The sequence below is a fragment of the Eutrigla gurnardus genome (assembly GCF_963514095.1).
Source record: "Eutrigla gurnardus genome assembly, chromosome: 6".
In the NCBI taxonomy this organism is placed as follows: domain Eukaryota; kingdom Metazoa; phylum Chordata; class Actinopteri; order Perciformes; family Triglidae; genus Eutrigla; species Eutrigla gurnardus.
This window is the reverse complement of record NC_139920.1, coordinates 3,411,250-3,433,420: the sequence shown is the minus strand read 5'-3', so window position 1 is coordinate 3,433,420 and position 22,171 is coordinate 3,411,250. Positions and strand designations below refer to the sequence as shown.

At 41.1% G+C, this 22,171-nt stretch overlaps 1 protein-coding gene across 3 annotated transcripts in view; it reads left to right on the top strand.

Annotated features, from left to right (window-relative positions):
• nlgn1 (neuroligin 1) overlaps positions 1-22,171 on the top strand; it is a gene marked incomplete at its 5' end in the record, with an annotated part of 300,184 nt that overhangs the window by 97,191 nt on the left and 180,822 nt on the right. For all 3 annotated transcript variants that reach the window (XM_084011556.1, XM_084011555.1, XM_084011557.1), the window contains one exon: positions 1,093-1,245. In XM_084011556.1, coding sequence (XP_083867682.1) covers positions 1,093-1,245 — 153 coding nt within the window. The remainder of the gene's footprint in view (positions 1-1,092; positions 1,246-22,171) is intronic.

Genomic DNA, 22,171 nt, shown 5'->3' with positions numbered 1-22,171 from the left:
AGTTAGGAAGCGAGATGAAAAGCTCCGTCTCCGAGATGCAGCAGATGAAAGTGAAACCTTGTTTTGAACGTGGGTTGCAGCGTCAGATCTCTCCCGAGTCTCCTCATCCTTATTTTTGCCCACATTGGAACCACGTCAAGGGGCTAAAGCGTTACAATACAGCCCTCCTTTCTTTGACGCTAATCAGCCAGATGTGACACATTTTAATAGGAGCGATTCTGCTGCTAACAGCAGGCTCGCCGTTCTCCTACCTTGACCTCACGTTTCACAACTGCACATTCAAAACCGGCCCGCGTTAATAGAAACACGCCTCCTGCTATAAGTAATTTCACTGTGACAACTCATCATGCCGCGCATATTTTATTTAGCTTCTGTCTTATTATACTGTGATTTATGGAAATGTTTGAGCTGCAATTCAGAAGCTGAATAAACATCCTGTCCTTCACATTAGCACTTAATATCATTTTAGAAAAAGAGCCATGTGCCATTCAGTTGTGAGTTGGGTTTGATTCCCCATGCTGCCAGTAAGTGCTCACATGCATTTATATTCACAAAGTCAAGGCGAACATTTCCCTACAGCTAAACAGCAATGACTTGCTAACCTGATTTCAAATTAAAGTTTCGATAAAGCAGTGCTTTTTCATAACAAAATGTCCAACTTAATATGCCCCCACCTCCCCTCTTTTTTTTATTCGATTTTCCTCCAGAAGAATCGCAAAAGTTTTACCTCAACACGGTTTGACAGTTTAGATTGCCACTCTTGCATGTTGACAGCCCATTGCCTGAATTAAAACTGCAATTTAAACCCTGTTTCATTAACACCGACATAGATTGTACGTATACAATAAATAATGTGTCACGGCCTTCATGTTGAAGAAAACCAAGGGTTCAACGCCTCAAACTAACAAGGTCTCCATGTTAAAACAACAGTGTGCCAAGATCCCTCAGGAAAAAAATCAGAAATAAATAAATAAAGAGGTGGCCAGAGCCAAGTTAGTATTGAAATGGTATCTCTGGCTGTCACCTTCAATCTGTCATCTAATCAGTCCTTCTGCCTTCTCCACCTCCTCCTCTTCCTCCCCCCTCCTCCAGACATTAGGGAGAGTGGAAGCCCCAAGCCGGTGATGGTTTTCATCCACGGGGGCTCCTACATGGAAGGAACTGGGAATATGTTTGATGGCAGCATCCTGGCCAGCTATGGAAATGTGATTGTCATAACTGTCAACTACCGGCTGGGCGTCCTAGGTAAGGATCCTGCTGTCATGTGATGACGTCTTTCTTTCTTTCTTTCTTTCTTTCTTTCTTTCTTTCTTTCTTTCTTTCTGTGTGATTCCATTAGGACTATTGTCTTTCTTATTTTCTCTATCTCTCGTCTTTCCTTCTTCCTCACCTTTCTCTGTCAGTTGTTGCTGATTCCATGTCCTGCTGCTGTAACAGGAATCTGAGCTCCTTACTTGGTGTTTCCTGTTATTCAGAGCTGGTTCAAACTGGCTTCTGCTGCTGATATCTGTTTTTTTTCACACTTTTAGCATATGTAAAAAGGCATTTGACATTGTTTGAAATATTGCAGGCATGATGCTACTTCCCTTTGTCGGATATGAACATACTAAAATGAGTTGTGATGTCATATCTCAGCTTTGGACACACTCCGTATTTAGAACATCAGAATGTTTGCTGGGTTCTCATGTGTTCTTACTGAGTGGTTTGTTGGACACTGGGATTTGGCCCAGTTGCAACACTGTTTGCATCTCGCAGCACTGTCTCCTTTGATTGTTTCTTTCATTTTCCTCCTCATCAATCTGATCTTTTGTCACCAGTCTAATTCCTAACCCCTTTCCTCTGTGTGGATGTGCCCACCTTCCCCACAGGGCAGGTATATATTGCGACACATGACGGAAACAAAGGTCTGCTGCCTGAGTCCGAAATTAGATTGTGCTGTCATTTGTTTGGATGGAAGGAACTGATTTAATTTCCACATTGTTTTGGTTTCTGGGGTTTTTCTTTCTATCTTATTAAAGTAGACCAGAATAAAGATATAGGGCAATATCCACCTTTCACTCATTTAGAGGAGTGTGTGTGTGTGTGTGTGTGTGTGTGTGTGTGTGTGTGTGTGTGTGTGTGTGTGTGTGTGTTAAGCATAAAGGCTTAAAGGTGATTCTTTGAGATGACACATAGCATTGATGTTCTCAGTATGTGGTTTGCAATGTCTCTCTGTTCACTTATCGCTTATTCAGATGCTTCAATTCAGCGTTTCCCAAAACCTTTTATTTCTGATAACCATTTTTTTTAAATGATCGTGAACAAAACCACAATAGGCCTCATCTGTAAATCGTAAGAAGAGAATCCCGACCTTCATTACCACCATTTCCACATCACCTTATATTATCTGGAACGGGTAACCACTGTTTTTTTAGGAGATGTGTGAGATATGTTTGAGATATACTTACTTTTTGTGTTTGTGTTGCGACAAATATAAACACATGTTGAACACCTTATAAATGAGACCAACTAAATGCATTTAGGTGGAGTTCACATCTTTTTTTATTTCCTCTCAGAAAAAAACAGAATGTACACTAGCCTTACAAAGTAGATTCAATGTTTTAAGCAGCGACAATTATTCCAATGATACCAACGTTTAGGTTCCCCCTTGGGGCTCAAAAATTTATTGCAGATATTAATGTCAAATAAACAACTACAGACAAAATTTATTTGGGGAACCTAATTCAAACTCTTGTGACCCACTTGTGGGTCTTGATTCCTTGTGAATTACTGCTTCAAAGCTGTATTATAGTAGCATTTCCGACCAAAACAACCGCCTCTTCCCTCCCGTCACTTTTGTTGCCTCGTTCTAAACAACTGTTTCATTGTGTTTCTGCAGGCGTGATTCGAGGCTGCATGAAACTATTATAAAATGTATTTTTGGTTCACAAAACATTCAACTTATCCCATGGTTTTCTACTAAGACTTTTAGCAGTTTAGCTGGCAACTTGGTTGTTATTGCAGAAGGATTGATAGATTGATTGACAATGAAAACATTGAATTGAATGGAAAGCTAGGCAACAGTTATGTTTATGTGGCAAAATGCCACCGAGAAAGGAAGTGTTTCAGATATTGGGAGCAAATCGTTTATCAAAAGTGCAAAGGTGGAGAAAAAATTCAAGTAAAGTAAAAGATGGATCAATCACACATTCTAACTTTGTGGTTTCTCTCTGTGTGTCTGATGTGCTGCAGGCCTCATGGTGTCGAGGGTAACTGTATCCCTGCTGGTTAACATGTGCCACTGTTTGCTCTCAGATTAGACTATGTGTTCGTGTTTACCCCTCTGGCAATGGACAAAAGCATATGGCTTCACCTCACTAAACATATGATGGTGTGGGACAGGGAGGGAGTGTGTACTCAGCTCCAGTGGGTCTCATAACCACTGGGCTTTCCAGTCAATCATCGTATGTACTTGAGTTCACTAAGTAGCTCCACTGCCAAAAATAACCAGCCTAACAAGACATTAAGTCGAGTATTGAGTAAAGTAAAACATATAGACGTTTCATTTATTCCCTATTATTGTCTTATTTTGGCATTTTTACTCTTATCTAGGTTCATTTCTGTTTTATTCTCATGCAAGAAACCAAACTGAATTGATTTTGATGTATTATAAAAAAAATCTCAGTATTTTAATGTTATAACTTTGGACCCAATACCATGTGAAAACATTACAAATACACAAATAGTCACACTTCAATAACGGTCCAACGGTCCAATACCAATCATGTGGAAAACTATGCGTATCTCCATATGCTATTATAAAAGACCAACAAACGATATTCTAAATATCTAATATTTGTGTTATTTTGACCAATCATGTTTTTGGCTTTAACATTCTTCCGTCAAGCCAAGAGTGGCGTACTGGACCTACAGGTTGATAACCCCTTTCACACTCAACAACGAAACCTAGAGAATTCCTTTGGAAAATGATCTTGGGTCTGGAACCCGTCTGATTGGCCAGAACCCACCCCTGACAGATGGCGTGTTTCCTGAAAGCCTCCAGTGGCTGACGAGGGCTGCCCATGAATGAGAATGAAGGAAATAATTAATGGATCGACATGGAATAACAAAATATTTCACATCTCAAAAAGCCATTTCGAGATCCCGAACTTAAAGATTAGAAAGCAGGGGAAAGTTCTCCAGCCAGCAAGTTAGCCTCCGTTGGATAAAGCCTGCACTTGACCTTAACCAGCAGGCCATTACAGTACCTGTTCGCCTGGAGATGGCACTCTGCTGACAAAACTCCCTACTTTTGCACCAATGATTTTTTTCTCCTTGGCTTAGTGTACGTCTGTGAGAGCGAGAGCTTTGCAGGAAGCCATTAGTAGCTTTAAATATGCAGAGCTGCTGACGCGAAGCTGTATTTATCGTTTAAGGGTCTTGCCTACAACGGATTTGGCCACGGGGCATGTATATAGAATGCCGCTGTCAGTGTGTGTCCACTGGAGTGTATGCATTTGTGTGTTTAATGAATTAGGAGTTTCTCATTTGTGCAGATGGGAGATGGAGGGTGGGGGGGCTGTCATTATTATGAAGGTGACATGTATTTATTGTCTTTGCTATCTCGCTCCTCCTTGGTTTATAATGTAGGGTTGGATTTGGTAGACTTGAACTATTTGAGAAACTAAGTACCAAATCACCAAGATACACTAACAAATTCAGACGAGTGAGGAAGGGGTGTCATATATCTTGCCCCAAACATCTGGCTATACCCGACTTTGTCCTCAATGACTAGAACACAATAGTACGTGTTGACATAGGAAGATGTAGAAGTGAGTCATTGCCGGGAGGCAGCCTCGTTCTCTAAAAGGTAAAGCCTATTTAGAAGTGCCTTAACTTGCATTCTCTCCTCTGGCCATCGGTGACTCTGCTGGTTGCAAAGAGAAGTTCTGATTGTATGGAAGTCGATGAGAAAATGGCCCTACTTCTCTCTGGATTTATTATCTCAGTAAAGTTAGTTCCCTCTCTTGTTTCAAGTGTTCTTCAATCCAGCATGATGTTCATTTAGTCAATTATGGTCCATTTAGTGTCAAGCAGAACAGAAAGCAGGGGATGCTTTCAGGGCGCGGTTATATGATTGACAGGTTGCATTGTCTGGTCTGCGAAGTGAACTGTGTTATCGTCTGACAACTTTAACACTTTCACAGTGTGTGAAAAATGCCAACTCATGGCTTCAAAACATCATCCACAAAGAGATGTGTGACGTCACAGTGACAGTATCTTCAATGACTACATACAGTCTATGGTTGTTGGCAGTTTAATATCTAGTAAATCCAAATAAAATAGCTCTACTTTTTAAACACGCTCCATAGTGGGGTTCTCACAAACACACAACCACAACAGTTGATTGCAACTGCCAATCGGTGAAACCACATGATGGGTTTGTTTGCTGTACCTCCTCACAGCAGACTGTGCCTTTAAGGCCAGGCTTACAGTGTTGAGTTTGTTCCAGCCCAGCCAAAACCTTTAATCATGCTGATTGATGAGGTGCATTTCCCTGACTCAAACCTTCTCCAAATACCCCTTCCATTCCAGCCATACATCAGCCATTCAGCCAATTCATCAAGCCTCTGATTGTTTTAAGATATACCTGGCCAGTAAAATATCCATTTGTCTGCACGGGCACTCCTCTCACTCTGCCCTGTTTTCAGCACTGCAATCACATTGAAACGGCCCCGGCTTGAGAAAAGACCATGCAGGAGAGGGCCAGTGAGCAGGTGGAGGCAGGAAACATGATGCAAGCGTAGGTGCCTTTAAGACCATGTTCTTTAAAGAATGTTACTTAAAAAGATGATACGTCTCTATGGAGTTTTTGTGTATGCACTTTGGATCGGATTCTGTATGATTCAATGATGAGTTAAACAGGCAGCTCAATCAGATAAAAAAAAATACAAACCATTTTTTTAAAAGAAATCGCGCCTACAATAAAAGCTCAAACAAACATTAGCTCTGTTATTATCACCCTGGGTGTCAGTGGAGTGATTTATTGTCCCATGATGGTCCAAATGCTGAGAAAACTCACAGCACGTAGCCTTTTTTTCAGCAGCTGATGCACATTATGAAACACACATACATCACATCCAGCTAGCATGGCTTTAATTGTTTCTAGATTAGGACTGCATGCGTTTGCGTGAGAAGCTTTTCCTCTCACACAGGCCTTATCCCTAATGTTTAGCCTTCCCAAATATTACTCTCTCTGTCTCATATATCTTCTTACCTTCGCTCCCCCCGCATTAATTGGCCATTTTCTTTCCCGTTAGTTGTTGTCCTGCTACCTAAGTGCTGAGGACTATTATTTTCATGCTTATTTATTTCTTTCCCCTGTGAAACAAATACCTCAATGTTTTGGGTTCATTACTCTTTCGGAGCCTCTTCCCTTCCCTCCTCTTTCCTTCCTTCCATCTCTGCATCCTTCTTTCCTAGTAGCCGTGACACGTTTGCTCAGAAACTCAGGGACTGTCTGACCCTTAAACAAAGTGCTTTTTCAAAATGCATATTAACACCCTCTGTGATCAGCTTTCCCTTAACCTGATGGATAAAGACATTTTTTGTATACTTGTCCACATGCTTGCATTACCTTAAACTATCATTGTGTTTTTTGAGCTTAGAATGATCTACATTGAGTCATTGCGGTGCCTCATCATGGCACCGCAATGTTCCTACAGTAGCCCAGAACAAACAAACCAAACCCTGAACCTTTTAGAACTTCATTGACGACAACCTTCTCAAATAAATGAAAAAAATATGACATAAACAAAGGAAACGGTCATGCCACTGTTAGCCATAATTACCTAAATAAAATAAAATAAATAATACATGTCTGCTTACCCTCACCCATCATCACTGCTGCCATAATCAGTCCAAGTGTAATGTATTCAGGATCATATTTTCTCACCACAAGCTTTAGAGCTTTTATTTTTCCCCCACTTCAGTTTTTCATTAAAAATGTTGGTGATACACAAATGGTAATGGAAATTACACATTTTAATTTGATGTTTCTGATTGTGAATTATTGAGCACATTTAGATGTAGTTATCTGCGTCCTCACTAAGTGAGAGAAAGTGTTATTCAGTTCAGTCTAATTGAGTTGTGAGACAAAATGTCTTTATTGTTAAGACTTTGCTGTGCTGTTATGAGAAAATGTCAACTAGCTCTACTTAGTGTGTGTGTGCGCCTGTGTGTGTGTGTGTGCCCCTGTGTGTGTGTGTGTCAGTGCGTTTGTGTCGGTGCGTGTGTGTGTGCGCGCGTGTGTGTGTCTCTCGGTGCGTGTGTGTGTGTGTGTTTAAATGTATCATTAGTAAACCCATGCCCTGCTGCTTGGATGTTCTCTCCTGTAAATTAGCCAAGTGAAGCTCAAACATTTCCTCGGCTATTTCAGGGCAGGAAGCTTTGATCAGTGGACATGCTGCATTGAGACGTGCAGTAATATGTGCTGCAATATTTACCACTGCCATTCTGAAATCCAACTATTACTGAGAGGAAATAAATTTCAAATCTGCACCAAGTGTGACCATAGGTTTGGACAGACAGTCAATGTGTCGTCCTTTAATGTAAATGATGTACAGACACATGAGTGTTGCAGTAGAATTAAACCTCAGACCGAACAGAGACAGATAACATGATCACAGATCTTTCCAGATATGATGAAATTGGCCCACTCTACATTTCATTAGCATGCGGTCTGCTGTGGTAAGTCCATATGATATTATATATATTCTAAACTTTGAATGGTTGGAAAAGAGCATTTATTTGGCTTTTGAATTCCACTACGTATTGTGTTTTTATCAGCAGTCAGTTTTTGGGGAAAATATAATTGACTAAATGTTATTTCCCCCGTTGGGGATTATCTGTAATTTGCTGTGTATAATGCTATTTAAACATGGCTAATGGAAGCTTAAATGTGGCCAGGATATCAGCTAATAGCGGGTTCATTACAGATCTGTATAACACCTATCAGCTGGACCAAGTTGCCCAGCACACTGTGCTGTTATCTTGTAGCTAAACCACCAGGACTGTATCCACCAGTTGGAAAGCACTCTTTGCTGTTCTGGCATTGTCCTAACATTATGCCGTATTAGCCTCCTGGACATTGCATGCTTCCCTCAGTCTGCCATTCCACAGTTTGTTTGTGTCCTGTTCATTTGGCTCGGGGCTGTTGGCATAATGACTTATTCAGTGAGTGGAATGCGATGCCAGTGGAAGCTATGCTATGCTAATGGTGATCTGGCAACATGGAGGTTGGCGTGGCGAGGTTCACAGCAGCTCTGCTGATGCGTCAGGCATCGGATTAATCTTGTCTGGCCACGGCCGGGACAACAGATGACCATCTGGACACGCTCCGCAGAGCCAGACGTCTGTAGCCACAACCTTCATCGCATGGAACCGGCCCACTATTATGCACACGAGGATATGCATGTTTCATCTATTATGTGTTACACGTGGTCAAGGCCACCGTCTGGTTCCAACGCACCATTTTTCAGAGGACGATTCTTAAATTGTTGCAAAAGGCAACAATTCTTGATTTTGGATTTTAAAAAAGGTGCCAGTGCTACCGACTCAGAACATGTAAATGCAAATGAATAGATTTCCAAAACAATTAATTCCAGCTTCCACCTACACACAGCTCCACTACATGGAGGAGAAGTTCTAGAAGTATCTAGCTTCTGTACCATGAAGTATTTGCGAGTGAAACCAGATAAACTCTGGGAGGAATTTGATTTGGTGGTTGGAAAGATTGGCTCACAACCCAACCTTCTCTAGCACTCTGCAGGAAATTGGTTGGTATTAGCTGATGTAAAGATTTGTCATTCTTTGTTTTTTCAGGATGAATAACATATTCAATTTAGTTTTGGGGGTATATATTGTAAAATAAGTGGATATTATGATCGATATGTGATCTAAATGGGTTAAGGGTCAGCATGACTTTATATTGCTATGGATGAATTAATAACAATTACTAATTTTGCATGTCAACGGATCAAACTCCATCTGCATGTTAAACCAAATGTTAACCACATGGCATTGTGCATTTCTGCAAACGTGAAATACATTTGTTTAGAAATATAGACATTCAACAAACTCATGGTTTGTAGAAATGGTTTAATTTTATTTGACAGGATACCATTGTAGGGACACCAAAGGCAGCATTATCCATACATTGTTGAATTAAGGATATTTGTATGTTCAAGTCATCAAAACCACTTGGTAAAGATTGGAGAAACATCGTGGTCACACATTCTAAATTGTAATAACCATATACCAAAGTGGGCAAAACGGATTGCAGTTATAATTACAACAATAAAGAGACAAAGCACCTTGTGACACCAGAGTGGTGAAATGAAGCAGTCTTGCATGTGCATGTTTTCTATTGCCAACACACACTGAACTAACATTTACTCTACTTCCTCACCTCTTCTGCATTTACTTGGATAACTTCTCTTCACCTTTCCTTCTCCTGCTCGTAGACTGCTATGTACTAAATACTTAAACTACTAACGCCGACAATACTAACAGAAGAATGGATTTTCTACTAAAAAATACTACTAATACTACTAACTGAAGAACAGAATGTGCCTTAATCTGTTTGGTGTGTTGTTTTCCTTCTTCCTACAGCCAGTTTTCCCCGTAATGTCTGAATACTCATACAGTTGCCTAAGTAACCATCAAGCCCAAAAGGGAAATCCAAATGTAGTTTCAAATGTCATCAACGTTTAAAAATTGAGTTGCTGCAATTACAGTATTTCTGCATATTGTATTTATGGTGTCAGTATGAGCTTCCAGACTAAGTCAGTACTTTTTTCTTTTTTTTCTTTTTTACCTCTTCCTTTTGTTTTTCTTTACACTTTGATTTCATTTACACGTATTTCATCTGCAATCCGAATCATTGCAATATTGTTTGCTACATTTCAACTAATGATGGGGTTTGTGCAGCCACTGCTCTTAGTTTTGAATTGGTGCAACCGATTGGAGAAGGTTGCCTGGATATTTAATGTTGAACACCTCAAAAACGTGCATACTATTCTCTATACACACGTGTCTTGGGTGGGGTTGCAGGGGGATTGGGACATATCCTAGTATGCCTTGGGTGAGAGGAAAGGCCACCCCAGGAGCAGTTGCCAGTTCTTTCACCGTACCAAACTCGTGAATTGGATTTCTCAACATACCCATTGTCTTTGTGATTGGTCCCAAAGTTGGATTGACTAAAGTTCAGCTTTGTATCTCAATTAGAGTCTTGTATGAAGACGACTCCAGGCTTGATGGGGGTCAAAGGGCCCAGCTGATTGGCCAGAGCTTGGATCCCTCCACACCAAGCTATTACCAGGCACCTCACAGCAAATGTACTGGATATATGTGTATAGAGAAGCCCATGAGACCACGTTATTTACTGATCAAAGCTTTGGCCTGTGCTTCTGTGTGAGTGCATGCTAGAGGATGAGTGTTTGCTTGTGTGCGTATGTGCCTGCCCGTGTTAGTGGAACAAGGCTAATCCAGCAGATGGACACATGCAGGATCAAAGCATGTGGTGTGTAACATCTCTGATCACTGCAAACTGGACCAGTCCAGGCTCTGAACGACTGATTTTTAAAATCTTCATTTTATTTCCCACACAGATAGCTGTCTCGTTCTTTTCTACACTCTGGTTTGGTTTTGATGCGCTCAGATTCTCCGGCTGTCAGCCTCCCTGCAGGAACTCACCGTACTATCTATATAAAACCATCGCCACCAAGCAATAAAGAAGACAGAGAGACTGAGGGAGAGAACAATGTGGAGAAAATGTGATTTAAGACTCGACGGGGGTCGTCTGCCCTGCATGACACAAGCCATCTGATTGGCTATCAGCGCAAGCCACAAATCTGCCGTCGCCATATTTTTAGAGGTCAGAAAGGAGCGTCTCGCTGAGACACCAGGCAGCCGGGGAGGCAGGGGGGAACAGCATTAGTGTGTGTAAGAGTTTATAAGTTAGAACTGGTGTGTTATGGTGAGAACTATATTAGTTTGATCAATATGTGGCTTTTATTCAATAGTACATATTGGAAAGGCATACCTTCTGCATCTAAAATGAACCCTAACCATACTGTCGGTGAGAATTTAAAAACCCATTAAGCATTAAATGTATCAATATGTGCCCCAGATAATGCTCACAATGTTGTCACAAGTAGTTTAAATGTAAAAAATACCAATATTGGTACGATATCACCTCTTAAAACAGATCCCAGACCCACATACTGCCAACAGCAGTATAACTGGTGCCAAACCATTGGTTAATGCTGTGGTGCTGTATGTGTGTCTGTGTTGTGTGCAGTGTATGTGTTACTGATGTCATCATGAAAGCAGCGCCACTCTCACCTGTTTGTCTCCACAAGGTCATTCAACATCTACATTCAGCAGTTTTTACATACAAACAAAATCAAAGTATTTGGTGAGTGCCTCTCTGCAAAGGCATTAAACTGTCATGGGGAAACTTTCTCTTCAAAACCAAAGACAATCATCATAATAAAGCATATCTATACGCACAATGTGGAATCTGATCCCATTGTTTCATTGAAGGCCGTCAGGAGAGAGTCCCAACAGTCAACTGCTATAATATTGATAATTATGAGGATAAATGTGCAATGCATCAAATGGCGTCCTCCCACTCCCACCTCCGTAAAGACAGTCTGCTCCATACTCTGCTAGTACGGCGGCATCAGCCCCAATGAACTGCTGTTCACAAAGTGTTGCATTAACAGTGAGCCTCTCCTTTTTGTCTCGCTCTCTTTGCAATCAAGCCGTTTCACTGCCAAATAGTCTATTTTACAGAACAGATCTGCCATATTGCCTCCTCGCTTTGTTCGAACACAAATCCCATAATTCTCTCAAAGGTCAGCCCTCTCTTCTTTCCCTTCTCCCGCTCTCACCACTCGCCTTGTATTCATTTGTTTTCCCCGGGTGGGAACAATAGAACAATATGCAGCATAAGAAGGGATGAGGAGGTGGCAGAGAAGGAGGAATATCCTGTTGTTTCTCTCCATCTCCCTTAAGCATTGCTGTTATCTCTTGCTGTCTTTTTTTTTGTCTCATTTGAATTCAGCCGAATGGTTTATTGGCATACAAAGTACTTCCAAAAGCCAACAATCAGCACTTTATACAATCTCACTCTACTGACACGATTGGTTTGAAAACTTGTTTTATTGCATTGTACACCAGTCTTCAATATCTGTAATTAAAGAAAACTTTTGTGATATGAATAATTCAAAAGCCACAAAGGGAACAAATGTGCATCTGTGTCTGTTAGGATCCAAGTGAACGCCAGATCATTAACAGCAAGCAAGGATCCTTAAAGAGGGCCACACTTCTGCCATCACTTACTGCTCTTGTTTCTGTAAGTCAATGAGAGTTTCTACAAACTGTAGCTAAAGTGACAGTAACATCGTATCAATACAGACATGGTGAATACATTAGCATCCATTTTCCTATGTTTACACAACCAGCGGAAATAAAGCAGCGTATTTCTGGCTACCAAAGTCCAATTTTCACTTCCCTTTAAGCTCATTTTTGGTCTCCACTATCTGCTGATGCTAAATGCAACACATTCTCACTCCCAAATTGTCAGATGGTCCTCCAAGTTCCCCTTTGGTATCAGTTCTGGACATCTCAGGGACGGTGTGTCATTTCATGTTTTTTCTCAGGGACTGTTCGGTATTTATGGAATGGACCACCAGAGGAAAATAGGGGTGGGGGGCTATGTCTTAATATTCTTTGTTAAGGGGTGGGTCACCCAACGATCGAACGTGAGAGTGAAAGGGGTGAGAGAGAGGGACGGCATGCTTTAAAAGAGGGCCGCAGCTATCAGCGCACTTAAAGCAACACTTAAGAACTTTTCCTCTTCGGTCCCCCTACAGGTTGGAAGAGAATTGTCCATTACTGCCGTCGTAAATAATTTAGCCTACTGCAGGCTACCGTCGCACGCACGTTATTTGTTTGTATGCAGAACAGGCTCTGGAAAAGATGAATGATTTGAACAATGTCCAGTGACAAGGTAGAGTAGCTAACGCCTTAGCTAAGATAAGCTAACATCAGCCATAGCGATAGTTACATATATATAAGCACAATAGCTAACGCCTTAGCTAACATGAGCCAATAAAATAATCGACAATGTATTGTACACAGATGCACACTGTTGGAAAAAAAATGATTACCGGTATTATTTACAAGTCCAGCAGCAACAAAGCCAAGTCACCATTCGTCTTGCATTTTGTAGCCTCCTTCAGCTCTCGCCAACGAGTGTGAGCCGGTCCGATATTCACTCTCGTTCAAGCTCTTTCTTTGTCATGCTCCCGTTTTCTTTCCTTCACCTCATCGGACATTATACTCCTCCTTGTCTTTGCAGACTCTGCCATGACGCCAATTTAAAAACTACCTAGCTGCAAGGTATCTTCCACGCACCTGCCAGGTGTTCTCCCACTGATCTCTATGCAGAGCCTCCACCTACCGGCTTTTGTAACACTTGCCGTAAAGCAGGTCAAATTAGTAGTCTCATTAGAACTACAAAACCGCTACCCGACAAGGCAAAGTTAAATAGTGCGGTCACAGCCAATAGAGGGCTGCAGAGTGAATGTGGAAGTGCCGTTCACCCGGTTTTGAGGTGATGAACCACTGAAACTATTTTGGAAACATTATTTTAGGGCACTAAATACTCTTTAGTGTTGCTTTAACACATTGAACTAATCAGTCAGATCTAGCAGAGCTCTTATGATGGGACAGTCATATTATACGACTATTAACTAACATATTCACACAGTCGGCGAGTTTCTGTGACTGGAGCAGATGTTCATCACATGATGTTCTTGATGTGAAATATTAATAACTGACCATTCGTCACTCAATATTTGTGATGTGACATATTGGGTTGATCAATTGTCCGGGGGGTCTTAAAATAACGAACAGTCCCTTAGTTGAGTTAGTTTTTAGGTTTAGGCAAATAAAGTATTTCAGAAAAGATTGTGGTTTTGTTGTTGAAATAAGTATGTTTGTTGGGTTATAAGTATTAGTTAAATGCATAAGTTAGGTTATGAAAGCAAAAAATGACTCAATGTTGGTCTGACCTCCTTTCAGACTTTATATTTCGTCAATTGCTTTGAAGGTTAACATGCATATACTTGCTGATATATCATCCGTTTATTTCTTCTATATCCATGATATCCACCCTTCTAATATTATCCTTCCAGTTCTTAGCTGTGATCTCTGTTGACTGGATACATTTAGGTATTCACCTATTATTGTTCCTGCCATGTCTGCACTAGCAGATATGTCTGTTGAGCATTTGGTTGGAGAAATCTCTCATCCCTGTTACATTTCAACCTGAATGAGATGCTCTTGCTTCTGAATCAGAGCCAGGCTCCACTTCCAATTGGGCTACATACCTTGATTCACCAAAATAAGAGTCTTAGTTCCATTTATCATTTCAGCTCGTGTTATAAAATGAGTTAGGTAGTGAGCCCTGTGCTGGGGCAAGAAAGAAAAAGAAAATGGAGACCAAGTCTCCTTGCACCCACCACACAGAGCACTGGCTAAATGATAGAGAGGGAGAGAGTGCATTGTCATCACTGCAGACTTGTCGCTTGATACGCGTTTGTAAAATTAATCAGCAGCATATTACCACCTGCTGATGCTAATTAGAGGAGTAACTATTAATATCAACCACTTAATCATCAATATTAATATGGATAATTATTAATAATGCTGTTTCCCCCTCCAACATGGCGGCACTGTGGGGCCTCCACAACTTGTGGTTACACCAACATCTATCTTCATTAGACACACACTGTCTAATACTCCTCTCTCTCTCTCTCTCTCTCTCTCTCTCTCTCTCTCTCTCTCTCTCTCTCCTGACTACATATTAAGTGTCTCCATTGGTTACGTTTTAGAATGCAAATGATCTTGCAGTGTCTGTCTTCAATTTGGTGCATTTCAATTAGCTTGGCATAAATTATGTAGTACAATAAGACTAACAAAGGGGAAAAAAAGACTATCAAAATCCTAAAAAAGAAAATATATATTTCTATACAAAATCTTTTCTATCCAGAAAACGTTAGACCAATGCACCAGGCACATACTGACCTTTATTTAAAATATAGATCTTTGGAAGGCATCTCCAACAATTCATAAGAAAACAAATTAAAGTAGGTTTCTACTTTTATTCGGGTTATGGAGATCACCAAACCTCTCCACGGATACATGGGCTCACTCTAGCAACGTTTTACACAAAGGTCAGTACGTGACTGTTGTATCAGCCTAGCTCTTGCTGTTTTCTCTCTTTCCTCTAAGGAAATCAAGCCACACCGAACGTTTTAGGTTTAGATCTTCACATTTTGAGATAGAGTCCCAGTTCAGAGTGTGTTCTGGATTTTGTAAAGGCATGTTGCTGTTGAATCTTCTGCTAAACCCTGGATGCACTGGGAGTTGTTGTTTCTGAACATTTGTCTCCAGCCAGTGACATGAGCGGTTGCAGTGTAGTGAGTCGCGAGAAGGTTAACTAAGGTTAAGTTTTTCTTTTCCTAAAAAAAGTGGTTCTGTTGCCTAAACCTAAACCAATGAGTTGGCAGTGAGGATGTGTTGTAAAGAGTAAGAACTGCCCTTAACATCAACAGAAGGAACACCTCCGGACATGTCGTATTGCTTTCTGGTACAGTAGTGACACCTGTGTGTTAGTGTAGGTGGATGTTTAGGTATTATGGGAGACAATTGGAGTGGAGATCTATAAGCGCTGGCCTTGCAGGTTCATAACTGGCCCTGTGGGAGCTGTGAACTGCTGATGGTGTTGACAAGTTGTGTGTTGCGTTTGTTGTGTGTGTGTGTGTGTGTGTGTGGGTGTGTGTGTCCATGGCTCCTCTGATGAAGAAATGAAAGCAGAGGAGCATTTCATTTACTGCCCCAGGGAGACCTTTCTACCGCCATATATTTATTGATGCTTGCACTTTAACCGCTGCTGACCCAGCTTATAGCCAGAGCCTAGCCTTCAGCAGCACGCATGGAAGCTATGATATGACCATATACCAACCACTTCCTTCGATCTATACGACCGCCAAGCCAACATGAGGCACAGTGGCAGGATCCCAAAGCTTCAAAGTCACGTTGAATGATATTATGATGATATGGGTTTAGTCATTTGTGTAAATGTTTTTTTTTTTTTTTTTTTTTTTTAAACACATTTTATTGTTTTTCCAAACAAACAATACAAAACACAAAAACAACCCCCCCCCCCCCCCCCCGACCCAACCCATCAGACAGCACATGTAATACAAAGTTAGACAAGAAGAGAGAGAGAAAAAAATTAAAAAATTAAAAAATTAAAAAATTAAAAAAAAGTAGTTATTGTGTAAATGTTTTATGTATTACATTCAACTTAGAAGAGAAACACAATCAGAAGATCTTCAGTTTGATTGCTGATTCTCCAGTCCACACGTTTAAGTGTCCTTGTGCCAAATACTGAACCAGATTGGCCCCGAGAATGTGCGTGAATGTTAGTTAGACCCTGATGAGAAGGTGACACCTTGCATGGCAGCCTCTTCCATCAGTATGGATGTGTGTGTAATATAAATGCAGAGCCATTTCCCATTACCGTCATTATAGACAAATAACACATTCTTGTCTTATTGATTAGTTTAAATGTGATGATATTATTTAATTTCCAAAGGTCTGATCCAGGACATAGCCACAGCCTCCTGATGGCAGCATATTTAAAAGCAAGAACTGGCATTAGCTGTATTGTGGCTGACTTCCAGTTCAACTCAATTGTCCCTAAGAAACAGCTCTGACTAACTTATCATCTCAGGGCTCCGTGGGAGAGGACAAGACTTTTCAGTTGTTGGCACTCAGAGTGAGCTTGGCAGCCTGACCACAGCTCATCATCTTCAGTTCTCATCACTATCAACACAGACAGACAGACAGACAGACAGACAGACAGACAGACAGATAGACATATAGATAGATAGATAGATAGATAGATAGATAGATAGATAGATAGATAGATAGATAGATAGATAGATAGATAGATAGATATTAAAACAAACACTATTTTCTACAGCCAGCAGGTGCCCCACTTTCCCCAAAGGACCCATCGCCTGAAGACATATACATGCACCATATTGTTTAATTGCAAAAGAGAAAAGGTGTCAGGTTTACATGCTTTCCATATGCCTCCAGGTCAGGTTGTAAAGCAAACCACTGGCTCATGGACGGGTCGAGAGCTCAATGACACGGAGTGTAAAGATGCTGCCCGTGGGTTTATGGGTGGAGGAGGAATACTGTAGGGATGCAGACTGATGGATAGATGAGACTGTGCTGTTCCCTGCAAGGCGACATTCGTTCCTCGCTGATACTTACGTTTATTTTTAAGTGTGTAGCCATGTGTGCGTGTGCGCAACAGAGCAACATCTGCTGTGCCTGAGGGCCAGACAGAGCATCAGCCAGGGGTCTGTCCCATGCAGCACACACATACACACACTTTTCCCTAGCCACCCTTTCAAGTTACTGTCACGTCTCACTTTGTGTATGTGTGTGTGTGTGTGTGTGTGTGTGTGTGTCCATGTGTGTTTCACTCTCTCTTATTATCTCGCTCTCAATTTGGGGACTCTGTAAACACAGCAGAACTCCTGGGATTTGCCAAATAGCCCGAAACACCCAGACACACACATTCACACACACACATACACAGAGAAAGCAGCATTTCTATGTTTAGAATTCACACATGGCGACTGGTTTCTTGTAGAGCCTCGAGGGCGACCAAACTATGACGAATCACCAAGTGTGTGCATAAATGTGTGTTTATGCGTGACATTGTGTGTGTTTTTGCCAGGAAAAACTTTCAGGCAGGCGCTCAGTGAGTGTTGACCTCAACATTAGAAACAGTGATTAAAGCATGTTTGTTATAAACGACACATGAAGTTTTCAAGTTTTCCAACTTGAATCATTTTTAAAATAAGTGTGTGTGTGTTTGTGTGTGTGTGTGTGTGTGTGTGTATGGAGCGCCGTGATTCATACTGTTAAAGACATTACAAGTGACACATGGTATTAATCACAGTAATCCAATTCTCTTTATCAGTACCCACTGCTGTGCTTTAATGAGCGATCCACATAGAGAGAGACTCACATTGCCATGGTGTTGCTGGAAGATAACCGACTGGCTAACTGCCTCTCTTAACCACACACGTCTTCTAGTCCAACTCACATCTTAATCAAGCAAAACTATACAGGTAGTCTTCTCAAAGAGCCCCTTGTATTTTATATGTGCATTGAATATGAATAAAATGTGTTAAATGATGAATGATTGGTTTCCTCCAGGCTGTGATTGTGTTCAGAGTGTGTGTGTGTGTGTGTGTGTGTGTGTGTGTGGTAGGCAGCCAGAAATTATTGATTGACCCGTTTGCTCATCTTGATCAAGACACATATTCTGTTTTCTACGAGAAAGGAGATGTCTGGTTTATGGTGGATGTAGTCAGGGTGACGTCACCCATCGGTGTTGAAGCGTCAAGTTCGACATTTTGTCCATCGCCATCTTTATTTTTTTTTGGCAGCCAGAAGTGACACTTGAGTGGGTAGAGGTCAGTACAAGGCCACTCTTAGGCAACCAAATGTTAAAATTAACTTTCATGACGACACTGTGAAAGAGTTCAAGTTCTAAAATGACAAGTGACTGACAAAGACAACTTCCAGACAATTTAGCCCCGCCCCTAAAGCATCCCCTGCTTTCTGGTCTGGTGGACTCTAAATGGACCATAATGTACTAAATGAACATCATGCTGGATTGAAGAAGACTTGAAACTAGAGATTGAGACCATAAACTCATGTTTACAGTGTTTACTGAGATAATACATCAACAGAGAAATAGGCTAATTTTCTCATAGACTTCTATACAACCAGACTTCATTATAGTTGTTTAATTTCTTTACAAACCAACTAATATTATTGCTACTGAACAATTCCCAAAATACAAAACACTACATTATGGCCAGTGACAATGTTTTTGAAAAATACTATGCTAAATGTAATTTTTGTTGACCAGTTTCTACTATCTGACGTCAACATTCATCTGACCATGATTCAGTTTGTATAGTCTTAAAATCTTTTAAAATTGTAATTTAATAGTCGTGCTGGACAAATGTGCTGGTATTTATATGCTGACGTGTGCTTGCAGATTTGTCTTTGTAATTCATTGTTAGTGTGATAGACTATGTTATGGTGTCGCCAGTAAATGGATGTGTTTAGTGTCCGGTGATTGTGGGACTGCAGGTGGAATGTAGCTAAGCTAAATGGGGCATTATTCATCATTCCTCATTTTGGGATTAAATATTTTTTGTGGTCCTTTCCAGGAACAGTGTTGTTAATTCCACTGTCCAACTCCCTAGCTTGGCTAGGTCTTAGGTCTACACTCTATTAGGGTGAATCCAACTCAAACTGTCAACAAAAATGCTGTGTAAAATACGTTGTGACAACCTCTGTATGTAGAGATCAATGCAGGAAATCAATGGTCAGTGCATTGCTCATTAATCAAATCAACTGTAGTGTGTGTGCGTGTGTGTGTGTGTGTGTGTGTGCGTGCGTGTGCGTGCGTGTGCGTGCGTGTGCGTGCAGTGGGCCAGGCATAATCTGTATTTTATTTGAGATAACTGCTTTGGCACTGGGGAGAATTAGCTTAAACTATTACTTGACACTGTCCAAATTAATCTGCAAGATAAAATAAAGCCAGAAGTGGTGATGTCTTATTAGTAGGTGTGATGCATTATGCATTTTAAAGCACTGTGAATATCCAGGGAAACTCTGCAACAGAATCCTTTTTTTTTCTGTTTTCTGGAGTGACAGTGGTGACTGCATGACGTGTTGGCACCGTGTGATGTTGCTGTCTGAGCTGCAATCACGTTGGAGTGATGGCGATTGGCCTGGCTTGAATGAAATGAATAAGGCTGCTTTCTCTGTACAGTATTCAACAGCACTCAAATGAAATGATCCTGACCTGCTAAATCCTGAAGAATTCTATCAGCACACACTCCATCTCTTTAGATTTGTAGCCCCCCCCCCCCCCCCCCCCCCCCACACACACACACACCTTTGTTTATGTGTTTGTGTTTTCCTCTTGTGTCTGCGTTGTTCTTTTTAAACATGGGGTTGTTTCCCCAAGCTGAGGACCTCTGCAACCTTATCCGACCGCAGATATTGATCTCCTACCAGGGGGTCTGTATCTGCCTGCTACTGTACCCTCGGCCTTTATGAGACTGATACAGTGTGAGCAGCAGTATCGGGAGTGCAATCTCTGCTGTAGCATGATCCCTCTGTGTTTGAATCGATAGTGCTGGGACGACCGCACAACTGTTGCACCGTGTTTCTTCTGCTCAGGGCCATCCGTGGCAAGCTTCCACACATTTGTCATGACTGCCGCTCGATTCATAGAAGTGCACCAAGCAGCGTACAGCCACTGGAGATAATGATGAGGCAGTAAACGGAAAGCTTCAAAAAGGTAAAGCAATATAATGTATCATGCTTGCATTAGTGTCTCATATATATGAAGTATTTTATCGAAAGGTGAATGAAACTTGTTACACTCTATTGTTTAAAGGAGAAAATAAAAAATATGATAGTTAAGGGTGTACAACGTTACATTTTTAAGGTTATGAATAATCATAATTGGAGGGTTATGATTAGCCATGGGACAATACGAAGATTTCATGTCAGGATTATCCTGGCAAAAAAAAAAAAAAAAAAATCCTGAAATTAGTCTCAAAATGGAAAAAATTACTGCAACCATTATATGTCACCCTTTTATTGCGTGATAGTGAACATACTTTTTAGTGGGAAAAAAGGTTGGTAAAAGATCATCTTAAATGAGATAACAGAAGACCCCCAGTCACTAGACAAACTTGTAGTATTATTGTATAGTAAGTATTTGAACATAGTCTCTATACAACATGGTGATGTAGTCATGACGTTTGTGGACTATGATTTGGAAACCTTCAGTTCGGCATTTTGGTTATAGCGATCTTTGAATTTTTGCAACCAGTGAAGGAAGTGACCGCATTTGGGCTGTGGAGGAGCAACGGGTGGATCTGATGAACACAAGCAGCAGAGCAGCAACCTTACTGGATCTGGATCCATCTGGATTCTGGTGTGAAGCTGCTAACAAAGTTAGCTTCATAATTCAAGCTCAACTTCTTAGGAGTCATCTTAGTAGCTAACTGCATTGGTAGCGTGGTAGCAATGGTAGCAGCTGTGGTAGCGAACTGTCAATCACAATATAGCCCCTCCCGAAACACCATAAACTCATGTTCAATGTTTACTAATCAAGTGAGAGGTTGAGCCATTTTCTCATCGACTTTCATGCAATCTGACATATTTTTGCAATCTGAGGAGTCGCCCTCTGATGGCCTGTAGATAGAATGCAAGTTTAAGGCACTATAGCTTAGGCTTCACTTTTCAGAACAGGAGGTTGTTGCCTGGTTTAAACATAGGATATATACTGTCATGGTTGTGGTGAGGGTGAGAGGAGTCTTGTTAGCGGGGATTCTCAGTCCCAGTGCACATTAGGTCAGTGATTGGCTGAGTGATTCAGCAGTGGAGAGGATCACGGCAGCCCTGCATCCCTCCATCCCACCGGTGAGCTGGATGTTAACAGTGTATGGAAGGTCAGCATGCTGCCTTTAAATTTATGTCTACCGTGTGCTTGACTGACATTAAAATACGCATTTTATGTGTTTATGCAATTGCAGTGTCCAATATATTAGTTTTTATGAGTGCTTATGAGAGTTTGATGAGAATGTGTATTTAATGTTCTCAGTCCAGACTGTCCTTTTTGAGTCTGATGCCTTTGCTGCTGCGTTTACATGCACTGGAGGAAACGGCTGCTTATACGCCGGCTATTCAATTTAACATGTTTATGGGACATGGCAACTATGTTTGGTTGCATTGTTTATAGCCAAATGTCACACCGGTAACGGCGTTGTTATTTGAATTAATGTTGTTAATCAGTACCTGGTCTTAAATGATGCAATGGTAGGGAGAGGCATAGGGCCAATGTTCCTGGTGGCATATCTGGATTGGTATAAGCTAATTAAGCTAGTTGGGACTAGGAAGGTGGGGGGCTATGAAGTGGCATAAGGTGAAG